Here is a 21,201-nt window from a genome sequence, read left to right on the forward strand (position 1 = left end):
ACCACAGGAGCTGCTCAAATCAGCACCTTGCCATCCTGAGGCAGCCCAGGAGCAAGGATGAGGAAGGACAAAGGTGCTCACTGGGGTGCTTGTAACTGTACCCTCTGTTACATCTTCCCCCAGAGAGAGCTGTCAGTGGGACAGAAGGAGAATTATTCCTTCCTTGGACTTTGCAGAAACAGGGAGCCCAGGGAAACCAAGAAACAATCATAGATTTGCCACCACATTACTTCTGGATGTGTCCAATGAGCAAGATAAGGACACACTGAGGAGAAGGGGAAACAGATGTTGCAAGGGCGAGGAAGGGGACAAGACAGTTTTGTGGTGTGTCACAACACAGCTTTTGGTCTCTGCTATCAGAAATAAACCAAGGGAGGTGGAGAGAGGCACAGAGCACAGGTGAGGGCAGGTCTCACCTGGACAGGGCAGCTCCCAGGACAAAGGCAGCGTGTTCCTTCAGCGAGGCCTCGCTGCTGTTCAGCCCCTCGATCACCAGCCGGAGCCTACCCATGGACAGGAAATCCTTGGCATTGTCCACCTGGGAGAGAGCAGCTTCCATCAGCACAAAGCCCCAGCCCCTGGCGACCACCTCCCTTCACACCCACAGCATCCCTTCCCTCCTGCTCTGACCAGCAGGGAGTTTTACAAGGAATTAAAAATTCCGAGGGAATGGCTGTGGCTGAGCTTAGCACAGCCCTGCCCACGAGCAGAGATGTCACAGCTGCCCAGGCACAGTGTCCTTGTGGGGGGACATTGTCACACTCAGAAGGCATCACTGGAAACTCAAATACTTTGATTACAGCTATCAAAACTGCTCTTGACATGTATTTTGGCAATTCAGGTGGTGTCAAAAACTCAATATATCTGCTAATGTCAAAAAACTCCAGCTCTTTCCTCTCCCCTGAGCAAGCCTTTACTAGGGATCCAGGGAATTGCATGTTTTGCGAATGAAGTTAATTAATTGATGCTGTAATTGTAGCACCAGGAGTCAGGGATGTTTAGGAGCCTGTCAGCACCAACAGGGTGCAAAGGGGGCATGGGAGCGAGTAGCATGGGCAGTTCTGGGAGTTCTCCATGAGTTCCATCAACAACTTCCCATGGACAAGGAAGGAAAAAGCCAGTCCCAGCTTGGAGGGGTCATCCAGGAGCTTCCCCAGGGAGCAGCCCCACAATGACTTTTCTAAGCAAACAATAATGGATTAACTGCCAGTAGGGAGAAGTTTGCACATTAGTGGGAATTCATCAGCCTCTGGCTCTAAGTGGATCAGGGGCTAGCCAGGCACAGTCCCAGCGGGCATCTGCTCTTGGAGAGGAGATCAGAAAAGGCTCTGAGTGCTCACAGACAAAATTTAGAGAAACAGCACAAACTACTTCAAGTACAAAATTCAGTCCAAAGTCAAATCAATGCATTTTGGTATTCAATGATTTTTTTTTTTCAGTTTAAAAGAGGATCTGATGAATGCTCAGAACTGCCTGCACAGAAAAATCAGTTTCTGCCTGCACAGAAAAATCAGGTTTAGAAATTCAACATATCTCTCTAAAAGACAGGGACACAACAGCAATTGTTGGCTGATGGAAACAGAATATAAAAATGAGTTATCAGCAGGGCAAGCCGACCACCTGATGAGGTGGAACAGGACCACAAGCCATGCAGGGCATATGGGACCCTCTTCTAGTCAATGACTTCATGCTCAGTGTTATATTTATCTCAACCATGTACCTTCATCAAAATTGGCCCTAAGTCAGATATTTCAGGTACCCAGCAGAAGAAGAAGCTTTGTGTCCTACAGGTCTGTCGTTACCAATCAAAGCAGGACCTGGGGAGCTCCAGCTCATCTCTGCTCCCCAGTGGGACAATACCCACCTGTCCCTCTGCAAAGCTGCTCTCCGCAGGTCTGCTGGGGCTGATTCAGGATTTGCAGCAGCTTTTGTATCCTTTCAGATGCTGTTCTTTTAACTGTCCCTATAAACCAGGCCTGCCAGAGCTCTCACTTTTCTGCAGACCCATCTTTATCTACAAAGAAATCTATGCAGCAACCCAATTTCAGCTGCCAGTGGGTCCTTTTATTACTCAGCCTCTGTAAAAACTGGTTTAGTGCTGGAATCAGACATTGACTTCTGCATGAGAGGGAATATATGGACAGGCAGGAATTTGCATCCAGCAGCTGGAGTGGTAAAACCATCCCCTGCTGTAACCTCAGAAGCACCAGAGTCCTTTGTGCTGCCCCAGGGTCAGTGAGACACCACAAAGTAGAATGTAAATTGTGCTGTTGTGCTGTAAAGCTTATTCTGAAGATGTGTTTATCTTTTTTAACCAGAGTCTGTTGTGAGAGCTCCAGTTCTAAAACTAACAAAATCCCCAAACTTAACAACTTGAAGGTATTAACCTCTCTGGGGAGCAGTGTATGCTGCAAGGCAGCAGCTTCTACCTCACTTCAGTCCACTGAAATCAGCACAGAAGAAAAACCAAAGATCAAAAGAGCTCTTGAGTAAAGTATACAGGCAAAGCAGGCTAGGGGAGGGATGGGAAAAGAGCAAATATGACAGCAGTTATTCAGGGAGCAGGTTTGAATTGGAGGAGAAAGAAAATAGGGAGGGAAGGTGAGAGAGAAAATGTTAGAAATTAAGAGCGAGGGAAAGCAGCATGTCAACTGCACACGATGGAGAGGAAATTAGCAGAGAGAGATGGTGTAGCATTTCAGAGCAGAGGAGAGGGGAAGATAAGCAGAGTAAATAATTGAAAGAAAGAGCCTGCAATGCCTGAGAATGGGTCTTGGCTCCACACACTGATGTGCAAGCACCGTGAATGCTGTTTATGAGTTACGCTCTGCCCTCTTCACATTTGCATTTGGGTTTTATGCATTACAGATAACCCAGCAAGCCAAACCTTCCTACTCCTTCTCCAAGACAGGCTCCCAAACATGCCAAGCTGAATCGTGGCTGAGGAGAAGCAAACCAGAGCTGGCAACCAAAAGCTGAGCAAAGGCAGAGCCCTTGGGCTGACTCTCCAAAGGCAGGAGAGAGCATCTCCCCGGGCTGGGCACCAGCCATGGCTCCCACGGCACGCTCCGAGGCACGAGCTGCCCCGCACCCACTGCTCCAGGGTGACCATGGTACAGAGCAGGGAGCAGCCTTTGCTTGCACGCCCTCCAGGGCATGGCATTTTCCACTCCACAGGGCATCCCGTGTCCTGGAGACAGCAGCAGGATGGCCGGGAGCTGAACAGTTCTGAAAAGCCACAGCACGGCATGGTACTGCTCTGATGGAGGCTGGGGAAGGTGGGACTTGCAAAGTGGCCCTACACAAGTCCTTGGCCACCCACACCTGCAAGGATCCCCTGCTCCCACAGCAGGGCTGTGACTCGCTGCAGAGGAGTCCTGGCAGTTCAGCCCTTCCAGGGTTATGTGGCACCAGCGTCCTTTGGCTGCTGTTCAGTAATTACATTAAGCCACTGCTGCTAAAGTTAGTCCCAAGCAGAGATAATGATCTGGACGCATTCAACTGACTGGAAGAAGAAAGAGGAGGAAAAGCCATGCTGGCTTAGAGACAGGTCATATTTCTTATCAGCTTCCTGCCTGACGAGAAGGGGCTGCCCAGCCATCTGCCCTGACAGCACAGGCACAGAGCAGCGCTGTGATCGGCGCACAAAGGAGCCCCTGTGCTCCTGCCAGCCTCCTGCCATTCCCCCTCTCTGACCCCTTTGATGCTGCATGTGCTTCCCTTTGATGCTCCAGTCCCTGCTCCTCTGCCATTCTGAAATTGTTTGCCCCATCCTGTGCTGCAGGGATTTTCTGCTGGAATAGTCCAGATCGCTATGCTGGAATTCAAGGCATGCCAGGGCATTTGGGGGTTGCTTTTTAGCACAATGGCCTGGTGCTCTGGCACCCTTAATCAGGCAAGATTAGCCCTGAGTACAAATATGAAGCTCTTTGGGTGCCCATTGTTCACAGTTATTCTCTGAGTCACACAGATGCCGTCAGTGACACAAAAGCAGGGAGAACAAACAGCAAGGAAGCCTCTGCATGCCCACAATGACAATTCAGAGTGGAAATTCAAGACAAAGAGCCCTGGAAATAACACTTGTATCAGCTGGCACATGGACTCTCTCTCTCACGGCAGCAACACTTCAGCTACCTGCCTCCAAATACCACATTTGGTTCAACAAGTGCTGTTCCAGTGAAAGGGCTTGCACTGGCACCTCCCAAGAATTGTTCTATTCACCCTCTGAAATGACAAAGTGCCATTGGAAACTCTCCCAGTGCACTCCAGACTCTCCCCAGTCCCTGGGGAGGGAGAAGCCAAGTCCCTTCCCACACAGCAGAGCAGAGGCTGGATGCCCAGACACCCTCCCAGGGGTGGCACCAAGGCAGGCACCAAGCCCAGGGGAGCAGAGCTCTGTGCCTGCAGCTGCATCCAAGGGGAGGTAGGAATGTGTGAGCTGAAAGCAGAGCAAGAGAGATCAGAGAGAGGGGGGAAAAGTGTGAGCACAAACCTGAGGAAGCGAGATGCCAGGAAATATGTTCACCCTCACAAAGAGCTAATTAGCACAGCGAGGCTCTGCTTGCCACTGCTTACTCACACCAAGACAAAATAGAGGGTTTTGGGTGGCTGTCACCTTTCCTGGTACAAAGATGTTCTCTGTGAACTGATATAAACGCACCTACCATCAACCACGGCAGCTTTCCATGGAAGCAGAGAGAAAATAATTATTTTCTGAGCAACCACCACTCTACTTACCCAAAAATGGCAGCTAAAACCCCATTTTGTAACATTAAGGAGATAAAAAAGGAAAAAGAGAGGATAAGAAAACCAGCCTGAGAACAGACAACAAATCAGGCAACCACCAGGATACTGCTGGCTCCTGGCACAAGCGATGATTAATTCCAACCTGGATATAAAATAAGCCTGCACTAGTCCTCTGCTGTCTGTTATTGTCCCAGGATTATGGTAATTAAGCAATTTGTATTACCTGATACAGATAAGAAAAATAAAGCCCCGTTATGACACCGTATCCCCTGGATTTTACACGGTAGTTACTGAGGCATTCTTGTTACCTGGTGAACATAATATTCGAGATCATAAAGCGCCGCGACTTTCTCATCCAGCGTGGAGGCAGAGCTGTTGAATTTGCTGATTAATTTAACCATAATTTCATAATCTGTTTCTATCTTCATGTTCAGCTTTTCAAACTCCTCCTTCAGCTGCTCTATGGGCCGGAACTTCTTCCTCACCTCTTCCTCTCGGGCCTTGGAAACAAAAGGAGGAAAAACCAGATGTGAGATAACAAGATAGGAGATGAAGAGAGACAAGACAGACACAGAAAGGAATGCCAGCCCCAAAATTCACAAAGGGAACCTGGCTGTCTGTGCCAATGGATTTATTGCTCTACATCAGAGGTGCAGGGGCAGGGTCCTTCTGAGAAGCCCAGGAACCCAGTTAGCTGTGATATACCCACAATATGAGTGAACAGTAGAGCTCTGTGCACCACTTCTACATCTCTACAGCATTTGTGCACTATTTCTACATCCCATTTCCATCCAATTCAACATCAAGCCCACAGGCAGCAGTACTGCTGTTCTCTGCTTGCCTGCAAGTGGATCTTCTCAAAACCTGGCTGCAAAAAGCCCTGAGGCACCTGCCTGATCTTACAGCTGAACCTCTCTGGAACTGGACATGAGGCTGGAGAGCTCCAGAGATCCCATCCAGCCCAAAGTGCACAGTGACTCCAACGACTTCTCAGACACAGACAAAGATGCTTTTGCCTTTCCAAGCATTGAGCAAATTCCTGGAAGGGTCTATCTCCTAGGGAGAGGTGTGACGACAGAAGCTGTCAGAAAGGGAGGCAGAAGGAGCAGTGATAAGCTGGGGGCAGCTGACGTGCTGTGCCATGGGGCTTGGCCAGCACACAGCCTGTCCTGAGCTCATCTCCCTCGCAGTAACAGTACCCCAAGGGCTGCCCTGAACAGAGAGCTGACACAAAACATGTGGTGAGGAGAAAAGGCTCTGTCAGAGATCTCAGAGAGCTCCAGAGGTGCAGGAACATCAGCACTGTTGGCACTGCGGACAGAGCCTGCTGCTGCAGGGGACGGAAGCAGCAGACAGGCCATGCTGGAGCTGGGCTGCCCCAAGGACAGGAGAAAGGCAGAAAGCCCCTTTTGGAAGGCATTTATCACAAATGCCAAGATGTGTTTGTATGCGGAGTGAGCCTCAGCTGGAGGGTTTGCACTGTCCTGCTCCCCGTGAAGGATCAGAGAGGGCTGGAGGAAAACCAAGTGAGCAATGGATGTGAAAGCTGTGTGAATGGAATGATAAATTACCAGAGGTACCACACCCAACCCATCCCTCCCCAAGCTGCCTCTGCCGGAGCACAGAGAGGCTCGGTGTAACTCCATAACTCCATTTCCTCTGACACTGAGCCTTCAGGGATGGATTTGCTCTCTGCAGGAGTGACTGCAAATGGAATACTTTAGGTCCATTAGATGTAGCTGCTTTTAGCCCAGTTGCTGGGACAAAAGCTATTCTAACAGGAGGTTTTTAAATATGGCTTATTTTCACCTAATAGAGTATCACTAATTTTTGCATTTCAATGATCCTCATTTCCAGCAGCCCTTTTCAGCAGCCCTGCAATCAATCAGCAATGCTGCTATGGAAATAATCTCCAGCAAATGAAATCATGCCGTGCTGCCACATAAGGGAAGAAAAAGCCTTTCTGTGACACCAGAACTTTAGAGACTTGACTCCTCTTTCAGTTTTTGTTTGAGTGAGCCAAGACCAAGGCAGCAGGAGGAGTGAGGGTTAAAGAAATACTGCTGAGGGGGAGAAGGGAAAGAGGCTCTGATGTACCTGATGAGTCACACATCTTCCCACCTATTTACTTCGGGTTGTGGGTTGTTTTGTAACTAAATGGACAACTTGGAGCTTGTGTAAGGAAACATCAGCCCCTGCTTCACCATGGCCACTTGGGTTTTGCTATCCAGAGCACAAGGTTGGAAACCCAGAGCAAGGAGAGTAAAGGGAAATACCCTCTGTAAATACCGTCAGCTGCAATCCAGTTCCCTTTGGGGTCTGCAGACATTTTTGTGGATTGAGCTGCAGTGAAACAGATAAATTACATTGTTCAGAGCAGCTGTGGCTGCCCCTGGATCCCTGGAAATGTCGAAGGCCAGCTTGAATGGGGCTTGGAGCAACCTGAGATAGTGGAAGGTGTCCCTGCCCATGGCAGGGGTGGGACTGGATCAGCTTTAAGGTCCTACTCAACCCAAACCACTCACAGAATCTTCGAGTCGTACAGAAAAGTCAGGGAACAATATCACTAACAGGTTCATAAAGGTATTTCAGGTCCATATTCACCACAAAATTAGTTTGCACAGTGTTTTCCAAGCAATCATTTTAACCATTGTGTTTCAGCAGAGTGTAACAGGGTGTTTTCAGATCCCTGCAATGTGCATTGCTTTAGAAATGGGAAACTCACCATCCTTTCTGCCTTCTCACTTTCCTTCATTTTAGCCAAGGCCTTTTTAAGCTCCTCAGATGTGAATGAATTTGCATCGAGATCAACCTTGCCCAGCCTTGCAGAAGAAACAAAACAAACAAGAACATGTAATGAGTGAAAAACGGCCTCAATTCTATTTTCACTGCGACATTCCAGCAATGGCTAAGCTCAGGAGGAAAGGAATGAAAAAACCTACCATACTCAAGAAAAGATTAGTCTGAGTGCTGGGTTCTGTGTCAGGCTCACAGACACCTCCCCCTGACAATATAGGGCTCTGCTGACCCAAATTCTCAGATCCCACCACAATAAAAACAGCTGATGAATTGATACCTAAGAATTTTGTGTTGCAATTGAGGAACCACCCCAGCGCCACTATATAACTGCAGAGGGCCTACAAGCTTCAACTTGCAGATTTCAGCTTATGAACCTTGTACAGAGAGTCACAGGAGACCTCAGAAAATTTCCAGTGAGGGAAGGGACTACAGAGAAGTGGGAGAGGACCCTTGGTCAGGAACTGTTGAGACAGGATAAGGGGGAATGGGATGAAACTGCAAGAGGTGGAAGAGATTTGATGATGGGAAGAAGTTCTTTACTCTCAGGGTGCTTGCCCCTGACACAGCGACCAGTGCAGAGAGGCTGTGGATGCCTCATCCCCAGCAACATCCAAGGCCAGGTGGGACAGGGGCCGCAGCAACCTGCTGTGCTGGGAGCTTGCTCAGCTTGGAATCAGATCATCTTGAGGGTCCCTTCCAAGCCAAACCATTCAAGGATTTGATCATTCTGCCATCCCCATCTCTGACTGCACAGCAGCCCTGAAACTTCAGTGACATCACAACTCCCAGAGGGTTCCAGGTGGAACGTCCAGGACCTGGAAACGAGCACAGCAGACACTTCACCGGCTGCCAAGGGTCAGTTGCTGCTCACCCTGCGCTCTGACCCTCAGCGCTGAGCTGCTGCTGCTGCCTGGGCTTTTCCTGCCGCCTTCACTGGAGTGCCAATCCCAGCAGGATGTGCTCTGCTGTGCCCGTGGAGGTACAGTGCCATGCCAGGCAGGGGGCACCCAGCTTGGGCAGGCTGCAGCCATGTGGGAATGGATGGTGTGGGACAGGAAGCCCACTGGGAGATTGTGCTGCCCCTTGCAGACTGCCAGAGATATTGTGGAGGATGTGGACCTGGGCCTGGATGAGGATGAAATGATGGAGGTGGACTCCTCCTCTACTTCCATGTCCTCCCCTGTTGAGGACATGGAAGTAGAGGTGGAAGACAACACCGAAGAGATGGAGGTGGATGAGGAGGATGACACCGAAGAGATGGAAGTGGACGAGAAGGATGAGGAGGAGCCCATGGTCCTTGGATGAAGATGCAGCCCCACAGGTAAGACAGGCGGATGCTTCCCACGCCCTGCCCACACACACACTGGGTCCCCTGATGCCAGGCTGGGGCTGGGCTGGATGGCCCCGCTCAGGGACACGGTGCCCACAGGGGGCCTGGATTGTGCTGCCACAAGCATCAGCCCCGGCCTGCCCTGCGCTTGCTTGGGGCCACGCCAGCCCTGCCAGCCCTGGCCCAGCCCCTGGGGCCCAGCTGCCAGCCCTGCTGGTCCCAGTGCTGCCAGCTGAGCCCAGCTCTGCTGCTTCCTTTCTTCCAGGGCCCATGCACATGATGGCACAGATATCACACCTTTGTAAATACGTTTGAAGTTTAGAAGTTTCTTGTAAATATGTTTACTACGTTGGAAGTTTTTTGTAAATACGTTTTGAAGACTGTTAGCCCATCAGATCCCATGTAAATATGTTCTGTACGTTTTTGTTGTTGTTGTTATAACGATTGTTATAATGACACATATTCTCTAAATCCTAGATTTGCAGATATTTGTTAAATAAATATTGTTTCTTTTTAAAACCTGACTTCTCTTGGTCATTCCTCTGGGCACAGGCAGCCTTTGCACACTTGTGGGTTCCACTTGTTCCGCATTCCCAGGGATGGAGGTCCCTGGGGGTGCTGGCACGGCCACCCCGGGGCTGGGGGTCCCTGTGCACAGGGGCTCCCACTGACACCACTCCTGGCACTGGGCACTGCTGCTCTTCCTGGCCTGGGGCACAGCGCTGTCCCCAAGAGCTCAGATCTCACCAGCTCTCACAGAGGGGGCTCTCACAGCACTGGCCCCTGCAGCCTTGCCATCCAAGCAGCCAGCAAACCTTCAGCCACCCTTCCTGCTGCAGCCACAGGGACTCCTGGGCCCAGAGCCACCAGCAGGCCACAGCCATGCAAAATCCACCTGCACGCTCTCAAGGCTACCACAGCCTTGGCAACTGGGCCACCTGCACCTAGGCTACTGCAGGGGCTGATCTTTAGGCCGTGGTGCCTGCATAGGCCCTGGGCTCTGCTTCCCAGCCTGCTCTGCACTGCCCCGAGCCCACATTGTTCCAGAGACAAAAACCAAGCTAGGGCATCCTCACCCTGCCCACATTCCTGCTGCTGCCAGCAGCCACTGGGCCCTGGGCCCCACTCGGGTGACAGCTGCAGGGACAGGGCAGCCTGTGCTGGGAAGGGAGCACGGGGCTTTGGGCCCTGGGGCTGCTGCTGCTGCTGCTGCTGCTGCTGGGGGCCATGAGCCCAACAGGGCCCCGAGCTCAGCCCCTGCCTGGGCAGCGGCCCCCAAAGCCCCACACTCCCCGAACATTCCTATCACGGCTGCCAGGGGGAAATACCACGGGATTCAGGAAAGAAATTCCCCATAGTGACTAAACCAAGAGTTCCAAGGGGAAAGTCAGCACCAGCTGATGTTTACAGCACCTTGACAAAGGTGGCTGCAGGGCAGGTGAGATCTCCAGGGCCTCTGGCAGTGCCTGCTCTGCACGTGAGCCTGTGGGGCTGCTCCCAGTGGGACACAGCACCGGGCTGAGGCCAGCCCTCAGCCCCTCACAGCTGATCCCAAGGAGCAGGCTCAGAAAGCATTTCCAGACCACTTCCTGTAGATATTTCAAAGGACTACATGTCATTCAAGGAAGTCACCTTGCACATTTAGTTTTGGTGTCGTGGCATGAGAACCCATGAAGGTGCCTCTGAATGTACACTCAGGGCACTTCCACTGCCATCCCAAAGGGAACACAAAGGACATGCTTCTGCTTTCAGCACTGCTCAATTCCTGACCCAGCAAAGAAATCTCTGAAAGATGCAGGAACAAAGTTCACCAGAGAACCTGGCCTCTAATAAAAGGCATGAATCCCGTTGCCCACCCAAACCAATGCCTTGCGTTTTTGTACATTTTCTGTCTTCTCTCATCTCTCGTGTCACTTTCCCTATTTTCTCTGACTGGGAACTTGGCTTCCTTGTCTTGTCTTTAGGTCCAGCCACACGTGTGACCATGCAGGAACAGCCTGACCCACAGAGAAGTGGGAGAGGACCCTTGGTCAGGAACTGTTGAGACAGGATAAGGGGGAATGGGATGAAACTGCAAGAGGTGGAAGAGATTTGATGATGGGAAGAAGTTCTTTACTCTCAGGGTGCTTGTCCCTGACACAGGGACCAGTGCAGAGAGGCTGTGGATGCCCCATCCCCAGCAACATCCAAGGCCAGGTGGGACAGGGGCCGCAGCAACCTGCTGTGCTGGGAGCTTGCTCAGCTTGGAATCAGATCATCTTGAGGGTCCCTTCCAAGCCAAACCATTCAAGGATTTGATCATTCTGCCATCCCCATCTCCCACTGCACAGCTCCCCTGAAACTTCATTGACATCACAGCTCCCAAAGTGTTCCAGGTGGAACGTCCAGGACCTGGAAACGAGCACAGCAGACACTTCACCGGCTGCCAAGTGTCAGTTGCTGCTGCTGCTGCTGCTGGGGGCCATGGGCCCAACAGGGCCCCGAGCTGAGCCCCTGCCCGGGCAGCTGCCCCCAAATCCCCACACTCCCCGAGCATCCTCATCACAGCTGCCAGGGGGAAATACCACGGGATTCAGGAAAGGAATTCCCCATAGTGACTACACCATGGGGTCCAAGGGGAAAGTCAGCACCAGCTGATGTTTACAGCACCTTCACAAAGGTGGATGCAGGGCAGATGAGAACTCCAGGGCCTCTGGCAGTGCCTGCTCTGCACGTGAGCCTGTGGGGCTGCTCCCAGTGGGACACAGCACCGGGCTGAGGCCAGCCCTCAGCCCCTCACAGCTGATCCTAAGGAGCAGGCTCAGAAAGCATTTCCAGACCACTTCCTGTAGATATTTCAAAAGACTGAATATAATTCAAAGAAGCCACCTTGCACATTTAGTTTTGGTGTCGTGGCATGAGAAGACATGAAGTTTCCTCTCAATGTGCACTCAGGGCACTTCCACTGCCATCCCAAAGGGAACAAAAAGGACAGGCCTCTGCTTTCAGCAATGCTGAGCTCCTCACTACAGGATATCTCAGGTGAACGCAAGCTTCTGGACGCCCAGGGGCCTATTACTGGAATTATAATACCTCACCACAAAAATGACAAATTACAATAAAGTGAGGCAGCCCTTTCAATGTAAAGTTTTATCAGTTTAATCCGGGCTTACTAGACGCAGCGTTGGAACCCTGCAGCAGCAACAGGGCCGGCTCAGCTGGTGAGGCTCAGGGGACATTTTGAAACATCTGCATCCAGCACCACCAGAGCAGTGAATGGGTGGACAGCCACCTGCAGTGCAGGATCCTTGGGTGAATTTTTAGTCCTGTGGGTGAGCCACCCTTTACATCAGGGGCAGCTCTGAGTAACAAATTATCCAAAGCTGAGAGGGACATATATGTTCCAGTTAAGTAGTCTCTCCTTGCAGAGTGGAAGACTTTTATTAAGGGAAGTTGGAAGTCATTTGTTCATTGGCTGTTTACGGAGTTCCCAGACATTTCTGTGTATTCTGTTCATTTCATAGCATTTTGAGACTGAGTTAGAGAAAGTCTCTATTTTAGAAAACTCAGGGAGTGGTAAGAGTCGCAACATTTTACCCAATTTTTCATATGATTTATGGAGTTTTCTCAAGGGTTCAAAGTTCTAATATTCAATCCAGTCTTTGCGTTCTGCCCCCCGCATTCCTTAACCGTCTGACACCAATAGAATGAGAGACGGAAACTGCTGTAAAGCACAGACAAGCCACCTGCTGTCTGACATCTCCCTGACATCTTCTCTACCCCCTGCCCTGGTCTGTACTGGTCACACAGGCCTGGATTCTACCCTAACCCATTCTCCAGTACCTGTCCTCACTGGATCCACCTCAGATAGCTCACAAAATGGAGTCCCTCCTCTGGAGGGGATCGTCAATGTCAAATTCCCTCCCGCCCTCAGCTCTCTAATCGGGTCATGCCCGTGTGTTGGGTCTCAGCTATGTGTCAGGTACCACCCCTGCATTGGGATCCAGCGCTTCCTTGCCTACTCCCACTGTCCTACCCGCTCCAACTCAGCCCCTTGCAGATCCCACACTGTCGGAGCCGGAAGTGTGAGGGGCGGTAACCGGAAGGCCGCCATCTTGGCTACCAAAGGCCCACAACACCGGGCCTGGCCAGTCACCCCAAGGCCCCGCTCCTCTGCCAGAGACCAAGTTCCCTCTTCTGGAGAGGAGAGGGAAGGTTCATCCCACCTTCAGCATGAGCCTGAGGATTCTTGGATGACGATGCAGGAGCTGGCAGCAGAAAAGGGGGATTGGGAATTAGTAGCTAAAATACAAGCAGCACCGGTGCAGTACCAGAGTGGGGCTAACCCCTGATGGGAAGCTGTCCCACACGGGAGATGAAAGATCTTTGTAAAGCAGCAAGAGACCATGGGAGGGGGTCACCGTATATTAATAATTTGTTAAATGCCACCTTCACTGCACATGTTATGGTGCCTCACAATCTGCTCCATTTTATGCACATCCTACTTTCTCACACTGAAGTTATTCTCTGGGAAGGAATTTGGAAAAAACTAATAAAACAATTATTAAAAGACTATACTAGGGAAGACAGGTGCGCACACCTAACACTAGTCCATCTAGCCAGTGAGGAAGATTTCACTAAACCTCATTCAATAGACCTTCCCTGAGCTCTGTTAGAAGAGATAAAAGTGCTGCAAAGACAGCTCTCATGCAGACACCCAATGGAGAAACACCTACTCTAGATTTCACAGACATTCTCCAGGGACCTGTGGAATGCTTTCTAAAATTTATTGACCACCTTCCACAAGCAATAGAGAAGCAAGGTGAACATCCAAAAGCCAGGAAGGTACTCCTTACAAAACTTGCTGAAACAAATGCTAACAACACCTGTAAAGACATTTTTCCTTCGCTACCCCTTAACCCAAAGCCTTGCATTGCACAAATGGTCGAGGCATGCACACTTAGGGCATCCTTACACTGTGATGCCAGCCAAGCTAAGGCTACCAGTCAGGGTGTGGTAGAGGTGCTAGTAGTCTCCCAAGTTATTCCCTGACATACATATGAAAAAGGACCTGGCTTTAAGTGTAGGGAGATGGGGTATTTTCAACAGAATTATAAAAATAAAGGCTACTACCAGGGACCTTCTCGCTGTCACAGCCACTGTCCTCACTGCCCCCCTTGTCCACACGCTTTCCAACACCAGCAAAACCCGTGGCCTGTGGGAAAACCCACACAGACACAGAAAGGCTCTGCGCCATGACACCAAACGCGAAGCTGTTCCGCCCTACTCTCCCCAACATCGTGGAGAACCAGCACAGAGACCTTCTCAGATCCAGCGGGACAGCTCGATCACTGCAGAAAACTCGACAGAAGACAGTTCTGCCCTGAAACCCAAAGGCAGCTAGTAGGGGCCTTTTCCTTTCCAATCCATGATATTTATGTTCACCATATACCAACAGGCAAATACAGGCCTGAAGAACGGCCCAGAGATATTTTGATTTTAACCAACACCAGGGAAGGGATGGAGACACTCACTCTACTACCTGAGGTAGTCACCTTCACATATTTGCAGGAGATAACTGTCCAGGCTCTATGCTTAGACTCTCCACTTTTCATTCCAAAAGGAACAGTTACAGCCAGAGCCATCCTCCCACTGGACATGATCACCACACCATCTCCTCCAAGGGTGATGTGGGCACAGACAACATGCAGAAATAGACCCGTTCTAAAGTGTGCTTTGTCATGTAAAGGGAGAAAGAGATGTCTTTCAGGACTATTAGATACAGGAGCTGACATCACCATAATTTCCTGCTCTGATTGGCTAAAACAATGGCCCCTGGTTCCAGCTGCTGGGGTAATTTTAGCCATTGGGAGAGCCACTACCAGCTTCTGGAGTCAAGGTACCATCTGCATGGAAGGTCCTGAGAGCACAGTTGCTACAGTAAGATCATTCGTCACCCAGGCACCAATAACAATTTGAGAAGAAGACCTCTTGTCCCAATGGGGGATAGGGCCAGAGATCCTATCAACACCTCAGGATTTCTAGACAGGGCCACTGAGTAGCGCGCCACACTTCAGTCAACTTGGAAGACCAACGACCCCGTATGGGTGGATCAGTTGCCCCTCCCAGGCAGAAAGTTAAAGGCCCTGCAGTCCCATGTGCAGGAGCATCTGTCTGTGGGCCACATTGTACCATCTACTAGCCCCTGCAGTGCGCCTTTGCTTGACATACAAAAGCCTGGCGAAGACAAGAGACAGCTACTGCAGGACCTCAGGAAAATCAACGAGGTCATTGGGGACATGGGTGCCCTTCTGACAGGCCTGCCCTCAGCCTCCATGTTACCGTGAGTTTGGCAGATGGTTGTTATACATCTAAATGACTGCTTTTTTGACATCCCCTTGCACCCAATGAAAGCCCCTTGTTCGCCTTTTCCATCTGTAAATTGACAAGCACCTTTTACAGAGGTACCAGTGGACCGTATTGCCTCAAAGAATGAAGAAGCCAAATACTGATCAATACCTTGGAGCCAAAATTCTCTTGCTCAGCTGGAAAAGACAGCCTAATGCTATAATTTTTCATTACATGGACGATACAGTTGTTTGTGCAGAAGCTCAGATAGTTTTGGATGTTGCAGTACAAGATGTCATCACGGCGGTACAGGAGAAAGGTTTTAAGATTACAGCAGATAAAGTCCAAAGACAGCGCCCTGGAAGTAGCAAGGCCTAAAAAGCACAGAGAAAACCATCACACCCCCAACACTGCACATCAAGGACAACCCAAAGACTCTGCAGAGACTCCACCAGCTCTGTGGAAGCATCAGTTGTGTACATTCACTGCTGGGAATCTCAACAGAAGATCTCACGCTACTGTTCCTGCTCCTCCTTAAAGGCAGCGAAGGACTCGATTCCTGTGATCACTGACACCAGAGGCCGAAGTAGCTGTACAAAAGGTATCCTGGGTGATTCAAACTAAACAGGCACACAGATACCACCCTAATTTTCCTTTCTCCCTGGCAATCCTTGGTGTAAGTCCAAAATTCCATACATTATTGTTTCAGTGGGACTATACTATCTCAGATCCTGATAATAATTGAATGCGTTTTCAGAGCACACCAACCTACTAAAACGATAACAACCCAACAGAAAGTTATTGCAGAACTATTGCAGGAAACCTAGAGAGCGTCTGTGCTCCCTATCAGGAATAGACCTTGTGAATATTTACTTACTTCTCACTCAAGAGCACCTCAATTGCCTACTTCAAACATCTGAACCACTGCAATACGCCTTAGATCATTTTTACACATATTACGATCAACCATCAATTCTACCACCAAAATATTCCTGCGCTGCTCAGGATGTTAAAAATTACCTGAGATCAGGCAAGGTCCATTGTAGCCACCTGTCCAAATTGTCAGGAACATGCTCTTGCTTCTGTCAGAGCAGGAGTCAGTCCAAGAGGATTAGAGAGTCTCTACATCTGGCAATCAGACATCACACACTAAGCCCCTTTCGGCAGACTAAAATACATCCACGTCTCATTCGACGCCTTTTACTGTGTAGTTTTTGCCTCTGCCCACGCTGTTGAAAAATCAGAAGATGCTATAAAACATTACTTTTTAGTTTTTTCCACCTTAGCACTTCCACAGGAAATTAAAACTGATAATGCTATTGCTTATACCTTGCACTGATTCCAACAAGTTTCTGACCACTGGTGTATAAAACATGTCACAGGCATACCACACTCTGCCACAGGGAGTCAGTATACCAGGGCATCCAGCTCCTAAAAATCAAGGAAAAAAGATCCAGATAGAAGGCAACTACGACTGGTTCACTGGACTTTCCAAACAAAGGGGGGATGAAAGGCTGGCTTTTATCTTTAGTTAAGACTCCTGTGTGGACTTTGTTTATTTTTATCATTGTGTTGGTTATTTCGTCCTATTTTGCTAAATGCCTCCAAAACTCTATGGCAGAAGCCTTCTTTATAGACAACAAAAAGTGGGGAGTTGTGAGGGCCCAGGGGCCTACCACTGGAACTGTAATACCTCAGGGCAAAGTGACCAAGGAAAAAGAGACACACCGCTCTGAATGCAAAGGTGGCTCCCATGGGCATTTGCAGGCTCCGGATGATACAGCTCGTTTGTTCGTATCACCGACTTGAACTGCTGTGTTTTCCTTATATGTACAACCCCTGGAGGGTTCTCCCCTCTCTTCTACCATTTTGGTCCTGGCTCACTGCAATGCTACCCTGATTTTTCTCCCATTTTCCATCTGTGTGCCCAGCCCCAATTAGTCACCTTCCTAGACCCTCTTCAGGGCATTCCACAGTGTTTGGAGTTCCACACAAAGATCCTTCTCTCACCTCGTTCAGCAGCAGTTTAAGCAAGCCTGCTCCCAGCTCTAGGAGTGCAGGTCGCTCACAGAGGCTGGGTGTGGGCAGGCTGAAACACACAAACTGAGTGCACAAGGGAACCTGGCCTCTAATACAAGGCATGAATCCCGTTGCCCACCCCAACCAATGCCTTGCAGTTTTCTACATTTTCCATCTTCTCTCATCTCACGTGTCATTTTCCCCATTTTCTCTGACTGGGAACTTGGCTTCCCTATCCTGCCTGCAGGTCCAGCCACACGTGTGACCCTGCAGGAACAGCCTGAAACACAGGGAAGTGGCAGAGGACTCTTGGTCAGAAACTGTAGTGACAGGAAAAGGGGGAATGGGATCAAACTGCAAGAGGTAGAGGAGATTTGATGATGGGAAGAAGTCCTTTACTCTCAGGGTACTTGTCCCTGACACAGGGACCAGTGCAGAGAGGCTGTGGATGCCCCATCCCCAGCAACATCCAAGGCCAGGTGGGACAGGGGCCGCAACAATCTGCTCTGCTGGGAGCTTGCTCAGCTTGGAACCACATCATCTTTAGCGTCCCTTCCAAGCAAAACCATTCAAGGATTGGATAATTCTGCCATCCCCATCTCTGACTGCACAGCAGCCCTGAAACTTCAGTGACATCACAACTCCCAGAGGGTTCCAGGTGGAACGTCCAGGACCTGGAAACGAGCACAGCAGACACTTCACCGGCTGCCAAGGGTCAGTTGCTGCTCACCCTGCGCTCTGACCCTCAGTGCTGAGCTGCTGCTGCTGCCTGGGCTTTTCCCGCTGTCGGCTCTGGAGCGCCAATCCCAGCAGGATGTGCTCTGCTGTGCCCATGGAGGTACAGTGCCATGCCAGGCAGGGGGCACCCAGCTTGGGCAGGCTGCAACCATGACAGAATGGATGGTGTGGGACAGGAAGCCCACTGGGAGATTGTGCTGCCCCTTGCAGACTGCCAGAGACACCGTGGAGGACATGGAAGTGGACCTGGCGCTGGATCAGGAAGAGATGATGGAGGTGGACTTCTCCTCTACTTCCATGTCCTCCCCTGTTGAGGACATGGAAGTAGAGGTGGAAGACAACACCGAAGAGATGGAGGTGGATGAGGAGGATGACACCGAAGAGATGGAAGTGGACGAGAAGGATGAGGAGGAGCCCGTGGTCCTTGGATGAAGATGCAGCCCCACAGGTAAGACAGGCGGATGCTTCCCATGCCCTGCCCACACACACACTGGGTCCCCTGACGCCAGGCTGGGGCTGGGCTGGATGGCTCCGCTCAGGGACACGGTGCCCGCAGGGGGCCTGGATTGTGCTGCCACAAGCACCAGCCCCGGCCTGCCCTGCGCTTGCCTGGGGCCACACCAGCCCTGCCAGCCCCGGCCCAGCCCCTGGGGCCCAGCTCCCAGCCCTGCTGGTCCCGGTGCTGCCAGCTGAGCCCAGCTCTGCTGCTTCCTTTCTTCCAGGGCTCATGCACATCACGGCACAGATCTGATGCCTTTGTAAATACGTTTGAGAGTTTAGAAGATTCCTGTAAATACGTTCCCTTCGTTCGAAGTTTTATGTAAATATGTTTTGAAGATTCTTAGTCCATCGGATCCCATGTAAATATGTTCTGTACATTGTTGTTGTTGTTGTTATAACAATTGTTATAATGAGAAATGTTCTGAAAATCCTAGATTTGCCGATCTTCGGCAAATAAATACTGTTTCTTTTTAAAACCTGACTTCTCTTGGCCATTCCTTTGGGCAAAGGCAGCCTTTGCACACTTGTGGGTTCCACTTGTTCCGCGTTCCCAGGGATGGAGGTCCCTGGGGGTGCTGGCACGGCCACCCCGGGGCTGGGGGTCCCTGTGCACAGGGGCTCCCACTGACACCACTCCTGGCACTGGGCCCTGCTGCTCTTCCTGGCCTGGGGCACAGCGCTGTCCCCAAGAGCTCAGCTCTCACCAGCTCTCACAGAGGGGGCTCTCACAGCACTGGCCCCTGCAGCCATGCCACCAAAGCAGCCAGCAAACTTTCAGCCACCCTTCCTGCTGCAGCCACAGGCACTCCTGGGCCCAGAGCCACCAGCAGGCCACAGCCATGCAAAATCCACCTGCACGCTCTCAAGGCCACCGCAGCCTTGGCAAATGGGCCATCTGCATCTGGGCTGCAGCAGGGACTGATCTTTAAGCCTTGCAGCCTCCAAAGGCCCTGGGCTCTGCTTCCCAGCCTGCTTTGCACTGCCCTGAGCCCGCATTGTTCCAGAGACAAAAGCCAAGCCAAGCCTCACCCTGCCCAAATTCCTGCTGCTGCCAGCGGCCACTGGCCCCTGGACCCCACTCGGGTGACAGCTGCAGGGACAGGGCAGCCTGTGCTGGGCAGGGGCACAGGGCTTTGGGCCCTGGGGCTGCTGCTGCTGCTGCTGCTGGGGGCCATGAGCCCAACAGGGCCCCGAGCTCAGTCCCTGCCCAGGTTACTGCCCCCAAAGCCCCAGACTCCCCGAGCATCCTCATCACAACTGCCAGGGGGAAATACCACGGAATTAAGGAAAGAAATTCCCCATAGTGACTAAACCAAGGGGTCCACGGGGAAAGTCAGCACCAGCTGATGTTTACAGCACCTTGACAAAGGTGGCTGCAGGGCAGGTGAGATCTCCAGGGCCTCTGGCAGTGCCTGCTCTGCACGTGAGCCTGTGGGGCTGCTCCCAGTGGGACACAGCACCGGGCTGAGGCCAGCCCTCAGCCCCTCACAGCTGATCCCAAGGAGCAGGCTCAGAAAGCAGTTTCAGACCACTTCCTGTAGATATTTCAAAGGACTTAATGTCATTCTAGGAAGCCACCTTGCACATTTAGTTTTGGTTTCATGGCATGAGAACCCATGAAGGTGCCTCTCAATGTGCACTCAGGGCACTTTCACTGCCATCCCAAAGGGAACACAAAGGACAGGCCTCTGCTTTCAGCACTGCTGAGCTCCTCACCCAGCAATGAAATCTCAGGAAGAGGCAGGAATTATGTGCTCCAGAGATTCTGTGCTCCAATAAATGGCATAAATTCCACAGGCTATCTAACCCATTGACCTGCATGTCTCTTTTTCCTCTTTCTCTCATCTCTCATGTCACTGTCCCCAAAACCTTCCATTGCACAAATGGCCGAAGCATCAACCATTAGGATATCCTTGCACCATGATGCCAGCCTAGCTAAGGCAACATTAGTTTGAGCAGAAGCTCAAATCATTTTGCATGTTGCAGTACAAGATGTCATCACCGCAGTACAGGAGAAAGGTTTTTAGATTGCAGCAGATAAATTCAAAAAGACAGACTCCTGGAACTAGCTCGGCCTAAAAAGCGCAGAGGGAACCATCACACTCCAAACACAGCAAATCAAGGACAACCCAAAGACTTTGCCAGAACTCCACAGGCTGTGTGGAAGCTGTTTTCATGTCGTGGCATGAGAAGCCATGAAGTGCTCTGAAAGGGTACTCAGGGCACTTCCACTGCCATCCCAAATGGAACACAAAGGACAGGCCTCTGCTTTCAGCACTGATGAGCTCCTCACCCAGCAATGAAGTCTCTGCAAGATGCAGGAACAAAGTTCACCAGAGAACCTGGCCTCTAATAAAAGGCATGAATCCCACAGCCCACCCAACCCAAAGCCTTGTATATCTGTACCTTCTTCTTCTTCTCTCTTCTCTCGTGTCACCTTCCCCATATTCTCTGTCCGGGAGTTTGGCTTCTCTCTCTCCTGTCTGCAGGTTCAGCCGCACGTGTGACTCTGCAGGAACAGCCTGACCTGCAAGCAAAGGTCATGTTATTTCAGAGCACTGCACTGCTCTAGCTTGGGGAGGAACTGGGAACTCAAGACATGTGCTCCTCCTTGGGAGCAGCTCCTGCCCATCCCACACAGTGAGGAGTGGGATATCTACCACTGACCTCCTCCCATGCAGCAGCACCCCTGAAGTGCTGCTTTTCCCTCCCAGAATTGCCACCCTGAGCCACCCAAGGTG

General features: G+C 50.9%; 1 protein-coding gene across 1 annotated transcript; it reads right to left on the minus strand.

The window, feature by feature from the left end:
* Nucleotides 1–412: 412 nt before the first annotated feature.
* LOC134429524 (nucleotide exchange factor SIL1-like) lies at nt 413–20,990 on the minus strand. Its single transcript, XM_063176723.1, has 4 exons — nt 20,867–20,990; nt 7,472–7,568; nt 5,055–5,246; nt 413–538 (listed from the first exon to the last, which is right to left on the minus strand). The coding sequence occupies exons 2-4, from the start codon at nt 7,499–7,501 to the stop codon at nt 413–415; spliced, it is 348 nt and encodes a 115-aa protein (XP_063032793.1). The 5' UTR covers nt 7,502–7,568; nt 20,867–20,990.
* Nucleotides 20,991–21,201: the final 211 nt, after the last annotated feature.

The sequence above is a fragment of the Melospiza melodia genome, chromosome 26 (genome assembly GCF_035770615.1).
Source record: "Melospiza melodia melodia isolate bMelMel2 chromosome 26, bMelMel2.pri, whole genome shotgun sequence".
In the NCBI taxonomy this organism is placed as follows: Eukaryota; Metazoa; Chordata; class Aves; order Passeriformes; family Passerellidae; genus Melospiza; species Melospiza melodia.

What these genes read in the sequence shown, in the direction of transcription:
- LOC134429524 (XM_063176723.1), bottom strand. Translation starts at nt 7,501, where the DNA reads ATGAAGGAAAGTGAGAAGGCAGAAAGGATG. An exon ending in GTGAGAAGGCAGAAAGGATG is followed by an intron (nt 5,247 to 7,471) that starts GTGAGTTTCCCA and finishes TTTGTTTCCAAG; the next exon opens with GCCCGAGAGGAAGAGGTGAG. An exon ending in TCGAATATTATGTTCACCAG is followed by an intron (nt 539 to 5,054) that starts GTAACAAGAATG and finishes GCTCTCTCCCAG; the next exon opens with GTGGACAATGCCAAGGATTT.